Here is a 17,989-nt window from a genome sequence, read left to right on the forward strand (position 1 = left end):
CAGGGATCAAAATTAATGGGGCACTTATGCTACAATTGTGGTAGGGAAAATGTCTCACAAAACAGAAAATGCACAGTTTTATTTCTAAACTGTGGACTTTCTGCTTGCTCACAGCAGGGCTGATTATGATTAATTATCGTGTAAATTAGAACTGAATTCAGAAAATGAGTATGTCTAGTGTGTCACTCTGTCATGTTTTCACAAGAAATGTATCTAGAAATTTTTCTTTATTAAATAACAAGAAATCTGTTTTTGTAAAGAACATATTTATCTTTTATCTAGCAATAGATTTTCCTGTGTGAATAATTTTTTGTTATGAAATAGTATCCATTAATGGTCATGTTAAAATTTCATGATTTGCACCAATTTTACTTTCTAGCATATTTTCTGCTTCATATTTTCAAGGTGTAACTTAAGCTAAAAGGACCTTATGATTATTTAATATTTGGCTTAATGAGAGGGCATGATCCCATCTTTCTTCCCGCTTTTCTTCCCTGTAGTTAAATGCCACTAGTCATCCTCTTGCACAATTCTGTCCTGGAAAAGATGTTTATAAATTTATAAACACATTAAAGGTGTCTCTGTGAGACTGCAGAGAGTAGAATATTACCTATGTAAAAATTTACCTTAAACACAGTAATTGTAATTCTTTTACTTATCAACAATTTTGGAAACAGATTCCATAGCACTTTCAACTGTAGCCCATTAAACTAAAATTTTAATTTTTCTTGAAGTCTGTGAGAATGGGGGAACCTTGCAGTATTTTCTTGAAGTCAAAAAATTTAGGTTCCTTCTCACCAAGGAGAACATTCAAAGCTGTTTTTTCCTGAAAATCATTCTGGTGCTTGTACTTTTGGTATTTCTCGGTGGTTAAAAATAGGGCAGAGTAGTATAATGAGAGACATAAAGAAAACAAGTGTCAAGATCTAAGTATTTAAATAATAATTTAATGTAGAGAAATATTTAAAAATAAAGATGATTTAATTCTTTTAACTAAATATCAGGACAAAAAAAGATGGCTGTTGCAGCTTTTTGTCTTGTTCTCATCCTGTTTTGGAAACCCATATCGTATATGAAAAAGAACATTTGTTGTATCAAATTTCTAGAGTTTAGTAATCTATTCAAAGTTGGAATGTATCATGTATTCTTTTTAAAAATCAGTGTGAGGACTTTTGTTAGAATGTTCCATCTTAATTATAACCATTAATAATGTAGTATTATTAGGTGTTATTATAGATAATAATGCTTGATTTTTTTTCTGTTTTGTTAATTCCACTGAATCAAGTTCTTTTTGCATTTCATCTGCTAATTGAAAGCATACAACACATCTTTTTGGTATGAGGTTTTTATACTAATGAGTGACATGTCTCTGCTGGATATTAGCTCTGGCATCTGTGGGTGGCAAAACCCCTTAAATGCTCATTTGACTTAATAAGGAGTTTTTAAGTGGGTACCTGTTTTTGTTTGACTGATTTAAATAATCAGACAAAGCTTACACAGGGAAATAATAGCTTATATTAGAGCAACTAGTATACTAGGAAAATCTGACAAAAAGATCTAAACGTGCTCCAAACTTTTGCCACCCTCTCAGATGATCTAATAAAAAGTATTAACTCTCCCTGCAGAGATTGCTTTACTGATGTTCTTAGATCATCACCATGGCCACAACATCACTGCTATGGCGAGTATAAGCACATGATTTAAATCAAAAGGCCTCTTCATTCTCAGCTTCTAATAGTGAATTTAAAATTGGAAAAGAAGGTACAGTTTTGTCTTAGATTTCACCAATTTATTGAAGCTATGACAACTTGCCATGGGCTGCCAGTATATATGTATTTTACTGTGTACCCCCTTTAAGTACTGCATCTTTGGCAATACTTTGTCATACTTTTTATCTAATATATAACCAACTAATTAGTAGTTTTGCTGTCAGCTTTCATGAGGGTGGAGGAAAGGCCAGTTGTGAAAAACAGTGCATCCATGAGAAAATGTCCATTTTTGTATGTAAAAGGCAGCAATGTATTTTTAGCATGCTGATAACAGTTCTAAAAGGCTTAATCCATTCTCATATACAGATATTCTGAAGTCTGTGAGTGAATACTGACCAACCCCTGACACTGCTCTTTTGGAAGCCTCATGGATCTGTGCCCACAGATGAGGCTCTTGTTTCTCTTTTCCCTTTGCACCAGGGGTCAGCTTTGGGAGCAGTGCAAAACATGAGAGCTGTGCTTAATGGTGTCAGAATCCCTTGCTATACTGGCTCACACCCTCTTGCTAAACCATGATATCTAGCTTTAAATAGTGAAAGTTAGTCATGAAATTACATGTTGTTTTGGGGTTTTTTTTGCCTTGAATTACTGTTATGATCATGGAGCTGATCAGTAAGACTTTGAAAGCATCCTGTGGTTTGTGCCAGGCATTCTTCTGCTCTGTTCAGACCCCAGGCTGGTACAGTCCTGGCTGGAGTTGTTCACCTGCTGAGCTGCACAGTGGCCACATAGCTGTGCTGGTAAGTGAAACACTGCCAGGACACAGGGGCACGCAGGGGATTGCACTGTCTGCACTGCCACACTGTCCAGCAGCATCATTTGGTTTCACATTTAGTTCTCTTGACTGCTCTATTAAGAATTTCAGACTCTCCAGCCTTCTCTGGAGGATCATCTTCAGGCTTTTACTTTGGTATGTGGGATATTATCAGGTACTTTATTTATATCTCTTTGAAGAAGAAAACATCAATAGTATGCATTTTATTTTTCTTCACAGATTGTGCACTAGGACTACTGTTAAGCTTTTGCTGATACTTTGTACTATATCGTAATTTTAAAAAGATTGTCACAATCTGCTCTTAAGTTTACATTTATAGACTTTTTCATGGAAAGTTCTTGTGCTCCTCACACTCTTTTGTAAAGTATCTGACAAAGGTGGGTTGATCAACAGATGAATACAGTTGTGTGCTATCTCTCTATTGTGAATTTGAGATACTTATTCCTAGATACAACCCAGAATGTTAAACTGTATGATTTTTTTCCCCAGACACTGAGAATAATGGGATTTATTTTCCATTACTGCAATTGGTAAAATGACTGTCCTTCAGTAGTGTTACTCTTTATTGTTTTCCCTGCTTTTGTGTTATTTTCTTCAGATTCTGGAGAAATTTGCTGTGTAAATTTGCATGTAAAAAGCAGAGTAGTCTGAGAATGTGCTGAGAGCTGGATCTCATCTCTGTTTTTCCTGTGAGGTACATATGGCAGTGCTCATCACGGCAGTGCTCACCCCATGCTGTGGTGCTTGAGAAGAAACCAACAGTGTTGCCTAGGATGGATTTCTTAGGGAATTAGGTCCCCATATGTGCAAAGGCAGTTGGCACTGTATGGGGAAATTTCTTCTTCTTGAGGCAATCAGTAGATTGTCTGACCCTGCCACTCAAGTGCTGTCCAAGCCTTATTGCCTCCAGGCTTGGCTCTCCAGCACAAGCCCATTTCTGCCACAGAACCAGTGACACAATATGTGCTTTCAGGGAATAAATACAAACTTGTATTCTGTATAAATAAATCTTCTTGTATTAGCCAGTACTGCCATTCCTAAAATATGTGATTAAAGGAACACAGGTGAATTCACATGCTGTAAACACCTCTGCAGTTTTTGGAAATGCAAGGATCAGCCAGAGTGAGCAAGTTCAAATAACCACCTGAAGCTAGAGGGGTTGTGTTGCTTAGTGCAGCAATGTGAGGTATTGGGCTTTGGCAGTGGCTCTGTTATTTTGGTTCTGGTGTCCTTGAGCAGTGACAGAACAGTCAGTGCTCACACAAGTGGAGCTCTTGGTAGGTGGGCAACCTCTCAGGGGTGTCTTTCTCCCTAAACTAGCATTCTTCTAAAATTGGGCTTACTCTCTTTGAACTGAAACTGTTCCCTCTGCTGGGTCTGAGACTTGTGACATTAAGGCAGAATAATGATACTATTGCTGCACTGGGGTCTGATTCTGAAATGCAGAACTATTTGCTGCTTAAGGCTGATCCTTGCTGCAGTTTCTTATATTACATTAGTTGATTCAAGGGCATCTTTTAGACTCCTCCCAAAAAGGTGATCAGTGAGGTGAAGTTACTCCAGGTAATAAGGAAGAGAGCAGTCTCTGAAGAGAAGACCAGGCTGCTTTTCTAAGACTGAATGACTGGGCAACAAAATGGCAGATGAAAATGTATGCAGATAAATGTAAAGTAATGCAAATGTGGAAAAAATAGTCCTAGCTTCATATAACAAACAATATATATGTTTGTCAGCAGACTGTTTCTTCTTAGAAGTGAGGCCTTTGAGTTGTAAGGGAGAGTTGCATGTAAACAACAGCTCAGTACAGTAGCAAAGAAGCAAACTCCTCTATTATGGATTATTACAGAAGGAATAGATTATTCCATTGCATACAAGTGTGGTTTGTTTTTCCATACCTGGTCTCTTTATTTTAAAATGTTCTGATATATTAGAAGAAGAAAAGATTTAGAACGGTGTAAGAAAGAGTGGAAAATCGTGGGTGGCATAGGAAAAGTAGTTGGGATTGATTGCTCACTCTCTCCTTCGGGACAAGAAGTCGGCACCATTAATTAAAGATAGCTGGAGCCAGGAGCAAAACAAACAGGAGAACACGACTGTTCATGTAGGAGGTGAGTCGGTCTGTGGGATGCCTCACCACTGAGTGCTGGAGATGCAAGAAATTTGCATGTCCTGGAGGGAAAGTGGACAAGTATTTAGAAAAGAGAGCCACTGGGGATTATTAAGGAGACAAGCCATGCCAGGTTCAGGAAATCTCTTGAACTAAAAATACCTGGAGTCTGGGAGAGTGTAATCAGGGAAACATCTTATGTGCTGTCCTGTGCTGCTCATTGGTAGAATTCCACGTGTGGCCACTACTGGAAATATAACACTGGGTTTGATAAACCCATCTTCTGAGCTGATCATGTTTGTAGACTCGAGGATGGACAGTGCTTCTCCTTGGCTGTGGGTGTCCTCTTGGCACAGAAAGCTGTGCTGCCTTTCCCTTTCACAGCTGTAAGGCTGCTGTGAAGGGCTGGCTGTGGTACCTCCTGTGCTGGGTGCCTGCCCTGGGCACTGGCAGCACTGATTCCCTGTTTGTGCTGCAGTGCTGTGAGACATGGCTCTGGCTGCTGAGAGCTGCTGCTGCTGCAGAAGAGATTGTCCAGGCAGTTCCTGGGTGGGAATGAGGATCTGGGGGACTGGTTAGGTGCCTCTCTGTCCCTGTCCTTCCTCGCTGCTCTTCCTGTTACCTGGTATGTCTTTATGTCACATCACATGACACAATAATAACTAAGGAGGGATTTTTGCTCTGGTGAGACCTGGTTGATCCTAGGTGATGAATAAAGCCTTGATTGAATGGTCTGAATTGGTATTTCTAGAGTATAATCACAGAATACATAGGCCACAAATAATAGCAAATTTTTTCTGATTCTCTCATACTATGGGGATTTTAGACAGGAGTTTGTACCACTTAATTTTCACTATCCTCAGGCATTTCTCTGTCCAATAAAGCTTAAAAAAGAAAGAAAAAGGAGTCACCTAGAACTTTTACTAGATGTTTATTATTTATTTACTACTGCTTTTTATTCACTATTAAATCATTAAAACATTTCACCAGTACTTCTGAAACCTAAAAAATACAGTAAAAAGCCCATCCTCAACCTTCCTCTGGACCAAGGAACTGCTGAAGGGTGATATTTAAGGATTATTGTTGGGCAGAAAGTGCATGTATTTCTTTCTGAAAATGCACAGATATTGCAGGTCTGTCTGGAGAGTAGGTGTGGTATTGAAAATTATGAGAGTAATGTTTCACTTGGAACATGATCCTTGTAAATGCCAATGCTCTGCTTACTCACAGGAACATGGAGAGTTTTGGTAGGACGAGATAGGTTGCACAATATGCATACATGTGATTGTAATCACACCGAGACACGTACCTACACGCCAGAAACTGCGAGAAATTTGCTGTGAGTCTTACGTGCTTAAACAGTATTTTTTTAAAAGTATTTTTAGATTATATTTTAATTATTTTTAGTGGATTTTGGTGACCTAGTTCGTTCAGGTAATATGCTCATCAAAGGGGAATTTATTAAAAAAGAGAATACTTGGGATGAGAAAGAGATGTTGACTCAATGCTTAAACAAGTTTGGACAAACCTTTACGGCAGAGTCCTGTAGGCCCTCAGTGAATGTATTTTACATGAGCAGATTCCTCAGCAGTGCTGTTGTCTTTACAGAAGCTTTATTGTTACGCAGGACCTGCCTAAACACCATTTTGAAAGCTGCCTGTTCCTTTTGATGAGAAGATACAGAACCAGTATTGAGGGCGGGGAATGTGCTGGGGAGGGAGGAGAATGGGAGAGGTGTTGATAGGGCAACACACAGAGAAGCCTCATTTTTTTACTGGACTCTGGAAGAAGTAAATATGTGTTCAGAAAGAGCGTAATAATAAAGTTGAAGGGACTGTTTCTTAACAATGAGATATTAAACCATTTATACATGGAGAAAACTTTTACTGATAGTCAAGTGTCTGTAAGTATAAAGTTTTGTTTGTCTAAAGCGAGCAGAAAACAGGAATATGGTTTAATGAGTAGTCTTCCGAGCTAAGAAATCTTGCAGTGAAATGGGATAAATTATGCTTCTAAGGATTCAATGAGGTTTTAAAGAGACAAAGTTCGTAAGTATAAGTATTTAAGTTGACTTTCTATATAACCTCTCTTATGAAATTAAGAATACACCATTTTCATAGCCATGTTTTAAATTCTTTTGCAGCATTGTATTGTTTTTAAAATGAGTGTAGTAGATATACAGATATTGCTTTAAGTTTTTTTATAAATATTTCATTTAATTTTTATTATACTTGCACGTTTTTCCGTAAAGCAAAAATATCTTGTTACAGATATGTTACCTTTTAATTGTTACAGTACTTTTTTTTAAAGCTGTGCAGCTAAAGGGATTTTTCTTCTTCCAGCTGGATTTTTATCCAATTAAACAGAATCCAGATGGTATGAGTTATTTTAATAACAGAAAATAAATGAAAGGTATTTATAGAATACAAATTTTCTGAGGTGTAGAGACTTCAGATCAGTTTTGGCTTCTTGTTGCTCAGAAAACACTTATTTTGCAAGTAAGCATCCCAGCTGTATTATCAAATTTTGACATTACAGTCTGATTCCTTATGTCTACATATCTCAGAATGAAATTTCCTTAAATGATAAAAGTATGGCAGCAAAATTTTAATATTTTAAAATGAGGAGGGAAATAAGTAATTGCAAGGTGTAGGAAGATATTATAAGCATTACTTACTTAAAACACGGTAGTTTTCGTGCTCAGTTTTACATTGATTTCCTCAAAATCTATTGATTTTTAGAGTCAACATCTGCAGTAGTAGGAAATTTGGAAGTGACTAAATGTGTTCCAGTCATCTGTCACTTAATCATATCCTCTTTAATATGTGTTTTCATTCTAGTTTACTATTAGATTGCAAGTCACTTTCTGTCTGGATGTGCGAATTATGCTGTTTCTGCATGTTTTTATTAGTGGAGAGAATTCAGTTGTCTTAGAATGTTGATCAACAGAAGGAGAAAATATAAAAATCAACTGTTTACAAACATTTTTTAAAAAGTATATTTTTAAATTTTCACTCTGCAGTCCTATGGAATTATTTTTCAAAGTTTACCATGCGGCTTGTAGAAGCAAATATTTGTTTTTAGAGTGGATTTCTGGCTGGCAAACTTTGAACTTAGCAGTTGAGAACGTGCCCAGGAGCCTGAGCAGTGTCACAGACAGCAGAGGGCACTCGGAACAGCCGTTTGCATCGTTCCCTTTGCTTCGCGGGATTTGCTGTAGGGGAAGTCTCGGTGCCTGACAAGAGATTCACTTATTTATACTCGAGCAAATTCCAGCTAGTTTGGCTTCAAAATATTTTCGTTAATATTGCACTGGAATAGGAAGGGCTCCTATTTCAGAATTCATAGAGGAAATCCACAAAGTTGTAAATGAGAGAATCTTTCCTCTTCTCATCAGTAGCACATATGGGGTCTGTTTATTGTTGAGTAGCTGACAAATCATTGACAAAAATATATTTAGACAGATTACAGAAAATTTGGAGAATTAGGGAAAAAACCATTTTATTTTATGACAGTTTTCTTAATCTATGTGTAGGCTTTTTGATGCTTCTGCTTTTTATTTCAGTAACTGGGGTCAGCAAGATAAGTCACATTCATAAAACGTGGCTGTCATGCAAGCAGTTGTTAGTTTAATATCACATACAAAAATCAATACTTGGTGAGATTTAAGATTTTTAGTGGTGCATTCTGCCACTGCCACATTTAGTTTAGGACTCTGTGTGATGAGGAGCTGGTCCAGGGAATTGCCTCTTTCTGGTTGCCTGATGGTTTTTGTGTGTATTTTCTTCTTTTAGGACTCAGGGATACAATAAATCCTATTCATCTTTTGACAAGTTAAAACTTATCCAGGCTCTCTGTCATTCCGTCTTTCTCTTCGGCTTTTTCTGCTCTGAAAACAAATGTACAAAAGAAAATATGAGCAGGAAGTAGAGGGAGGGTAGGAGAGAAAACCAGATCAACCTTATCTGGGGTCGTTACCCCTTCCCACAGTTTAGCTTCTAAGCAGATGGATGTGGGTTTACAAATGTCGTCTTTGGTGTATCTGAATAAGGCTTTTAAAGCTGTTGTACCATATTTTAACACTTTCCATTAATAGCTTTGCAAATTAACATTCCTTCTGCTTTTGACCTTTGACCTCTGAGTTGCCTGCCTGATTTACAAATATGCTACAGAAAATCACAAGATTTTATGTCTGTAGCTGCTGAAATAAGCTGTGAAAATGTAGAGGGATATGAATTTTTTAAAGGGCTTTCAGTGCCACATGACACTTCATAGCCATGATCATTAACTGCTGCTGTCTAATTGGCAGAGCTTATTTTTCAGTGTTCGTAGAGTCGCTGTATGGAAGAAAACGTGGATGTGCAATGCTTAGTTCAGTGAAACAAAATCAACAGTTCTAAAGGTCTGTTTAAACGAAGGGATTATTAGGTTTATAATACCAAGTGTGAGTGCCCAGAATGTGTAAAACATTGCCCACCCACAGTGTTCCCAGCAATGTTCACTGCAGTTGTTCCAGTGAGCTGCTGGTCTTGCAGCTACATCCCATTATTGCATGTGAGGTTATTTTTGTCTTACTCCTTATGGGTAATGTTCTCACCTGTTAAAGGTGTACTAATACTTTTGGTCTTTCTAGGTGATTCCTAGAAGATTTAGGTTGAGTGTTAAGTAAATGCTATTGATAAAAGTCCTGTTTCGTGTTACCCCAGAGGGGTGTTCACAGGAAGGTTCCTTAGGCATTTCTGATTCATTTGTGATTTTTACTCATCCATTGTAAGGATTATTATGCACTTGGTTACCTGATTATTTGTAATGGTGTTGCTATTTGGTTGAAGTATTGACAATGAAAATACATTCTGCATCCCACTTGGTTTAGTGTCAAAATGCATTATTTAAACAGCTCTGGTCTGGCATTTTTTTCTTTGTAAAGGTGTAAATTTTTAATACTTATCCACACACAGTAAAACTGCTCTTCTGTGCAAATATCATAGAGCACTTGCTTCTGAAATCCTAGAATAATGGAGGGTGTAATCTCTAATTTTTAAAACACATTTCTTCCTTCCTACCCACCCATTTGTTTCCATTGCATTTTGTTGTGGTATTAAATACTTGTAGGAACATTCAAAACTGCAGTGGTGTGCCTATTCAAGCAAGTAATCAATCACAAAATTAACTGTTCATCACGGCAATTGGCTTACGTTTCTAAACTGCTAGTGAAAATATGCTTCCCCCATTTTTATCTGCAATTAGCTTAAAATTTCTTCTCTGATCACTCTAAATTAAATTGAGAAGATTGAGTTTTTCTGTTAACCAGGTCTGTTCATCCTAGGTGCAAAATGGGAAGATGTGCAGACTTTTACAGGCTGGCTGTTGCAAGTCAGTCTCACAATGAAGTATTGAGTAGAGGCTCTTCTTTTTGCCTCATTTTCTCTCATTATAAGTTCCAAGTAATATCTGCCTTCTTCACAGGGTTGTATTTATATTAGGGGCTCAACCTAGAACCTGTGTGGATGTGGGGAATTCCACATGCCACACTGAACAGGGGAGAAAGTTCCTTTTTCCATAATGACTACTAGTGCGTCCACCTAGGGTTTAAGGACATCCCACTAGCATAAAAATGCCCACTAATCACTCCTGGTTTGCAATTCTGGTGTTTATTTTTAGCAGAAAATCGTGTTCTGATGGCTTTAAAAATAACAGCAATGAATGATTAAGGTGCTATCCCTGTTGTGGACAGCAGCAAACTTCCTGAAATGCTGTACTTTCCATATAGAGTCTCTCAAAGACACCACTGTCACAGGCAAGTGAATTGCACTTCCCTCTTACATTGCAAGGAGCCTATTTTGCTCTCTGTTCCTGAGGCTCTGTGCACAGAACTCTCTTGACATCAGCTGAGCACAGGTTCAGGTTGTGAGGGAGGAAGGGCAGAATAGCAGTTGGTTTCTGAAAGAAGAATTTTACCTTTAGTGACAACAAGCTACTCCTAGGTTTAATGAAATATGCCAAGTCGCCTTGTACTGTGGATTTTTATGTGCAGTTTATAGTGTTAACCACTGAAAAGTTAAGCAGAATGGACTATCTGAGGTCCTATTTTGTTCTGGCTTGCATTATGTAAACCTCTGAAAATAGTGGTTTACTATGTAAATGTTTCTATAACTAATGTTAGGGTGATTAAGTAGTGTTTTTTGGAAACTGTCTTGGAAATCTGTTTTATTGAATACAGGACTATCACACAGTCCAACGTCATTTTATTTTCCTGATTTGTTATAGGAAACGTTCTAAAATACAATCAGCATGATTTATATAAAATGATCGAGCTTTTCTGGTGAGAGATAATTGAGATCTAATCTGAATCCCTGACGAACCACAGCTTCCTGCATTGGCCTGTTGCTATTGGTAACATAAAGGGAGTAAAATAGAACTTCATACGAAATGCCTTTAAACTTTACTGGCATGTACAGGCATGGAACAGCGTTGAATTTTTTAGTTTAATCTTTGAGAAGCCGACGTGTTGAGGAAATGCTTTTTCCATATTAAGTGAAGATGAATTTAGGAAGAGTACTGCTAGGAAAAATAACTGCTGTTTCTTATGAAGAGCGGGTAAGTGATATGAATTATATTTAGCTAAAGCAAGGCATCGTTGCAGTGAGGAATTAGAATAGGCTATTGTTATTGGCAAGAAATTAGAGAAGAATGGTATCAGCTTCAGAATGCTTTTTGCTTAGCCTTTAAGCTTTTTTACTTTAAAGTATTTGAGTTAGAATTCCTTTGTAGATGCAAACGTTGAGTTTTATTATCAGAGAAAAGTAGTGTTGTTATACCAACTAACACTGAGATTTTGATATGTATTTACGAACTATGCCTAGTATGTATAAAGCCAAAAACCCAATGTGTTTATAATGTGTGCCTATTTTTTAATTATGTGCAATGTCTTTTGTATATGCTTTCTGTACCATTATATTAATGTTATATCTTTAGGTAAGACTGTATATATTTTGTATATATCTTTATAAATATAATTCTGGGGAGGAATTTGGCACTTAAGGCACTGTGTTTATATGTGATAGGATTGGTTTTATTCGGGGTGAGAAGTTGAACATTTATCTCTAAAATGAATTCCAAATGTCACATCATTTATTCTTCATATGTTTTTATAGACTCAAATATTTGACAAAAGTATACTGAATGTATTCAGTAAAGTTATTGTACAGTAGTTGTACAGTATCTTTCTCTTCAACCTCTTACATAGAGAATGCTTTTGTGTTAACTATTATAAATGCAATTTGTTGGTAGAGAATTGAAAAGTGATATTGTGTAATAGTCCTCCTTTAAGTGGCATTCTGAAGGGGCACTCTTCTCAAAGGATTCTGAATAATGAAATTAATTGCAATAATATTTTGAAATGAGGATAAAAAGCCTGTAATGTTATGCTGCTTTTTAGGTGAGAAGTACATTTAAGACTATTTATTAGAAGGAAAATCTAGCAATAATTTATAAGTAATATAGCTTTATTTTTTATTTAAAATGTTAGAAATTTATATGCCATCTTTTGAAACATGATCTCCCTGACAGAGATCACTGGAGTTCATGGCATGAACTATGTTGATGCTATAATATATTTAAAAATATGTGTATATAATGTAAATCCTGGAGTAATGTGACTGAAGACCTTGGGATCTGCTTATAATTCATACCTTGGCAAAATGAGAAGTTGCTTCAGGTGATTAAAGAAGTAGTTTGAGCAAAGGTAGATGCAAGCAGATGGTCAACTGAGTGATAGGCTTTCCCTGAGACAAGTGACAATGTTTGAAAGTTGGCTCTTTGCATTCAGCCTGCAAATCTTCAGAACCCAACAGATTTCCCAGAGTTGTTCTCTATATTGAAATCATATGAGAAAATTAGTTTAGAAGGTTGTTGGAGCTAGGTGTGCTATTCTAACCTGAAAGGCTTATTAACAGGGACTTTAGTAAAAGAGTGTGTAAAGTGATGCTGTACTGGGTAAGTAACAGATTCTGGCAGCAGTCAGAGAATTCTTTGGATGCAGCAAGAAGGCGATGCATGTATTGGAAGAAAGTGTGCTTTAGAAAGGCTCAGAGAGGTAATTTTTAATCCCTTTTATTCTGAATCCTTCTGGATGCCCAGGAAGGGAATAGATGTTTCTGTTTAGTCTGTGATTTTGTCATTATTAGAGCAGGAGAGAGAAATACATCTTCACTCTCCTTACAGATTTTACCCTCTGTGTCTCAGGAGGAGTGGGAAACAGAGATGTCTTTTTTGACTCAGGAAGGCACTCACCCCCACTGTAATAGCACAGATGATTTCATTTTGCTCCATTTTATTGCTAAGGCCTGGCATTTCCCATTATGTGTCACCCCTGCCAGTATCCCCCTCTTTCCCTTTGTTCTACTCCAGTGTTTGAGCATGACTTTGACTTGAGTGACAAATCTTGAGGTGGAGAAAAAGGACATTTTTTTAATTGTGTTACCTGGGTAGTCTGTACACATGGATTTATTTGCTCAGTATAATATCTGGGCTATGGGTAGGGTATTTCTTGGTTTTCTGCATGATGTTATTGTGGCAGAATTTGGCAGTACCTAGTCACTTCCCTGGGACCTGATCCATGTAAAATGGAACATGTAAGATGGAACTAAGTGGTTAAGAGTTTCTGTCACCTGAAAGATGTCATCAGACAGGCTTCATGCAGTGGTGCAAACATCCAGCCTGTTATAGGCCATGAAAGCTAGAAGATACAGCCTGTTCCAACCTTATGAACTTTCAGCCTTATGAATTATTCTCCTCTAAGCCCTCTCTTCCTTTGTACCTTGTCAGTGCAAGGTACTATGTTGTCTGCTTCTATTCTGAGGAAAAAAAATATCTGCTCACAAAGTAGCTTTCTCCCTGATAATTATTGTAAGCTAAAACTCTCTTAGATTTGTTGCAAGCAGATCCCAAACACAACATCAAAAGCTCACGGGCCCGTCTGGTTTTTCCACCTAGCAAAGAGGGATGATGCAAAGGGAAATTTAACATGTTTTCTCTCATTCAGAACTTTATGCTGTCAAATATATGCTGAAGCATTTGCCAGTTTACAGAGACCTAGAGCATCTTTTATGCTGTATGATAACTGGGAAGCCACTTTTCAGCTTGCTGGCCCTGGCACTGGGCTTCTCTCTTGAATCACAGGGATCAAGATTCTGCCCTGAAGTCCCTGGAGCAGAGTTTCATCCCTCAACTTTGTGGGGTGTGTAACTGTGTGTGTAACTCAGCTGCCAATCCAGCTAGATGAGCAAGCAGAGTTCCCATGAACAGATACTGGAAGACATTTTAGCTTTCCTACATCAGATTTATTTTTTAAATTTTGGTAATGTGTTGCCGTCAGACTCCTGGCATATACCATGGGTTCTTTCCTAAACCAATTTGGTAACTGGGGCAATTTGAAGAACTAATTTCAGTTCTTATCTGGTTGTGAAAGGTTTGATGGTTTCACGCAATTAGATTTTATCTCTGGATGATAGTTCATATATACATTCACAACATATATGTTCTCTCATTTGGAATTAAATGCTTAAATACTTTCAAAAAAGTGTTCACATTAGCCTTTACTGGCAGAATCATGCCCTGTCCTTCCTTCCCTTTCAGAAATGGCTACCTACAGGAACTGTTCAATTTTATAGCTTTTTAAGGCATATGTTTTTCAATAGGTGGTTCTTAATACATCTGTGGTGTTAAATTTCATCAAATAATCAAACTTTTTATGTGTAGTAGATCAAATTTTGTCCTGAAGAGCCTCCAGTGGTGGGAAACATGAGTGCTGAAGAATGAAAAACAGCCCCCAACATGGAGTGTATTTTTAAAATGAGATCATCATAGTATTTAAAAAAATCTGGTCTTGCAACTTATACCTTTCAAAGACAAATCTAGACAAGTTTCAGCTGAACAGTTTAGAAGAGAAACTTCTTTGTCTGAATGTAGACTGCATGCAATTTCTGACAGGTTTATACTGAGATTTTTAAGTACTCACAAACATGGTTTGAACATATTACTGTGAATTCTTACACAGTAATTACAAGCTTTAGTTTCTAGGTTGTTTTATTGAATTAGGTGGATTAAGTTACACAGATGAATTTAAAGAAATGTTCTGAAAACGGATTTTATTCTGGGATCTACGGAAATAAATGATTAATGCTTGGAACACCACAGGTAGATTTAGTGACACTGTAATGTAAAATATAGTTCCTCCTATAAGTGCTTTTTAAACATGTTTTAGCATAATAATTACTAAGGCCTTTCTTGGAGAGATTTTAAGATGCTGATACATGTAGTGTAACATGCAGTAGATAAAACATTTAAAATAAACACTCAAAACCAACCCATAGTGTGTAGAAAGTTCACTGCATTAACTTATGCTAAATGGATTGAGATAAAACTCTCATTAATGGTTGAGCTTTTAAATAAAATTGCACCATTTTCCCATAAAATGATATTTTATAATTGTTAACTTCTCAGTTTTTGACAAAAGTACTGTGAATATTCTATTATTATGAGATCCTATTAATTTTGCTTCATACCTTTCAAAAACATGAAGAATTGTACTTGGGGTTTGAATCTAGGTTAATGAAAGCTGACAAAGTAAATGACCATTCCTAAAATACAGATATTTTGAAAGTATTTTTTTTCCTAATGTGTAAACTGATACTGTTAATTTACTTTGAGTCATCCTTTTCTTCATTCTTTGAGAAATGACATTGAAGTTGTTTATTCATTAGCTGTACTGTACTGTGATGTGACTAAAAAATTAGAAGCAATCACATTTATAAACCAGATTTCAGTAATGCAAATTAAATTTTCTAAATTACAAACATGAATTATGTTATGGCTTCTGAATGCACAATATACTTACTAGACTTATGTGCAAAATAGAAGTAGGAAAGATGTCCTAAGCCCCACTGAAGAATTGTAACCAGAGCTGTGCTTTTGATACCTGAAACAAAGTTATTAGAGGGAGATATTTGGATATACTTGTTATTATATTATTACGCTTCACAGATCCAGAAGCATTTATTTTTGTGTAACTAAGGAGAAGTGCCACCACTTTTTCTTTTTTCTTAATCTTTTTCCATGACAGATGTATTTTTGTATATCTGCACTAGCACCAGGGGAATGATGTCAATAGAGGTTATCTTAGGCTTTGAAAGTCCCAGAATACTTGTGTCAAAGACTAGATCAGATCCTCTCCTGCTGATGGGAATGGTGAGGCCACAACAGCTTGTGATGTTCTTCAGGGAGTGCTAACAGCAGTGTGAGAGCCTGCAGTGCCATAGAGAAAGAAAGGAGAAGATATTACTAAAGGTTCTTGTGGATTTTGAAGAAGAGTTTGTTGCCAAGGCTGAAAAATAAAAACTTTGAAGAGGTAGCTGTTAGCCTGAACTGTGTATATATTTGTGCTTTTCTTCTTCTGTGTGTTTCCAATGTTGAAGAAGTTGTAGATATTGTCAGGTGTTCTTTCCTAGCTTTTTAAGGAGCAGTACAAAAGAAGAGAGTTTCTTTTAAACTATTTAGAAGGTTCCTTAAAGGTTCAAGAACACTTTCAATGACCAAGAAAAGATCCCCCAAACTGAAATAAAAATATTTTCTAATAGTCATTAAAAAGTCAATGCAAACTTATCTCTAAAAAGCATTTGTCCTCCAGACTTCACTCAGCAGAGTGCCAAGGTTCAGGCATTGGAGTACCTATTTGGGAAATGGTTACTACTTGGATTTATGGAGATGTTACCTGCCTTGAGGTAATTTGTGATCAAAGGTGAGAGGTTTAGGGCAGATAAGCGTATAAACTCCAACATTTCACTGGAGAACTAATTGTCCTTGAAAACTTGATGTACAATACATGTGGAGGTGGTGAGGAGTTCTTACTTATTAGAAGTTAAGTCCTAGCTTATTTGAAACACTCTAAACATCCTTTTGTGCGTGTGGCAGTCAGAAGTGACTGACTTCGGGGGGAAGGGGAAGTTTTCAGAGTCACCTGACTGGCAAAACACTGAATTTTCGTTTTAATGCCACATCTCCAGATATTGCAGCCAACTAAAGTGCATGAGGTATTGTTTTCATTTTAAGTCTTTGCAGGTCAGTTTTAGGTATCTACTTTGTCACAAGTACCAACTGCTTGTCTCTGCAGTGTAGCTACCATAGCAGAAAATGCTTCTTCCAGTAAATATCAGTGAGATCAAGTCCCTGGTCAGTTGTGATTATAAAGTCTGGGGTGAATTTCATGGTGGAGAGAAAACACCTATGAGAAAGTAACAGCTGGTTCCTTTAGATTTTTCTCCCTAGTGTTAACTGTTATTAATAAGGTGGTAAAAGTAGCTAACACTACAAATACTATGTGAAGCTTAAAGATTTCTGATACTTGCCATGAAACTTCAGTAACACTTCTTTTTTTTCTTTCTTATTGCAGTCAGCAACTGTTTCTGATGGAGGTAAGCTGAAGCTCGTTTTTACTTTTATAAAGAAAAACAATCAATTTTCCACATTAAGCAACATAATATGTGGTAAATTATGTGATATATTACAAGATGTAAGTCCAAGGTGATGCAGAACTCTGTGACTGCTTTGGGAGCTGTGCCAATGAAAATATTGCAGGATTGTGTTCACATACCTTCACTGGCTTATTTGCATAGCATTTTTTCATGGTACATTTATATATGCACGTTTTTATTATAACTAGGCTTCTTCATTCATCATAATAAAGAGGCAGAGTTGGTAGACTTCTGTGTAATTGGATGGTAGATAAAATCTCATTTTCTGTTTTATTGTCCTTTACATACCTTATTTGCTTTTGATGAGATGCTCTACCTTCTAAGTTGTAAGCTGTATGGGTGCATTTGTTGAGGTTGAACTTTCCTAAGTGTGATCCTTTTTGAGAAGGGGGTAAGTAATTTGATATTTGTAAAATCCCAGCATGGAGCTTTTGCACTTATGGAGTACTTCTAAGCAAACTCCTCTTTATTGCACATAAGCTTGTTTGTTTTGATTTTAACATGCCTTTAATGTTTTAAAGGATGTCCACTCTTTGTTAAACATTAAAAGATGATTTCTCTGAAGCTTTGAAGTTAATTGAAACAGTTTAAAAATGCTTCCGTAATGGAATAAAGAAATTTGTATAGTGCAGGGTATACAAGAGATGGCTTTTCTCCTTGTCTTCTCTGGTGGGAGTTGATCCTGCAGAGAAACTCGCTTACATACATATTTTTGCATTTGCTGTTCTTTGACAACATTACAAGACAATTTTATTAAATAGCAAGGTTGAAACGGGACAAGCTGTGTTGCTGTGATCAGTGCAGTGAA

The 17,989-nt window shown here is 36.8% G+C and overlaps 1 protein-coding gene across 2 annotated transcripts in view; it reads left to right on the forward strand.

Moving 5' to 3' along the window:
* Window positions 1-17,989, forward strand: part of RGS12 (regulator of G protein signaling 12) — a 90,141-nt gene that overhangs the window by 24,201 nt on the left and 47,951 nt on the right. Inside the window, exon 4 of one of the 2 annotated variants that reach the window (XM_085059696.1) lies at window positions 17,100-17,121. The exons of the other annotated variant lie outside the window; for it this stretch is intronic. Within the exon in view, the coding sequence (XP_084915822.1) occupies window positions 17,100-17,121 (22 nt within the window). The remainder of the gene's footprint in view (window positions 1-17,099; window positions 17,122-17,989) is intronic. 2 annotated transcript variants of the gene reach the window in all.

The sequence above is a fragment of the Lichenostomus cassidix genome, chromosome 4, assembly GCF_008360975.1.
Source record: "Lichenostomus cassidix isolate B80296 chromosome 4, HeHo_3.0, whole genome shotgun sequence".
Lineage (NCBI taxonomy): Eukaryota > Metazoa > Chordata > Aves > Passeriformes > Meliphagidae > Lichenostomus > Lichenostomus cassidix.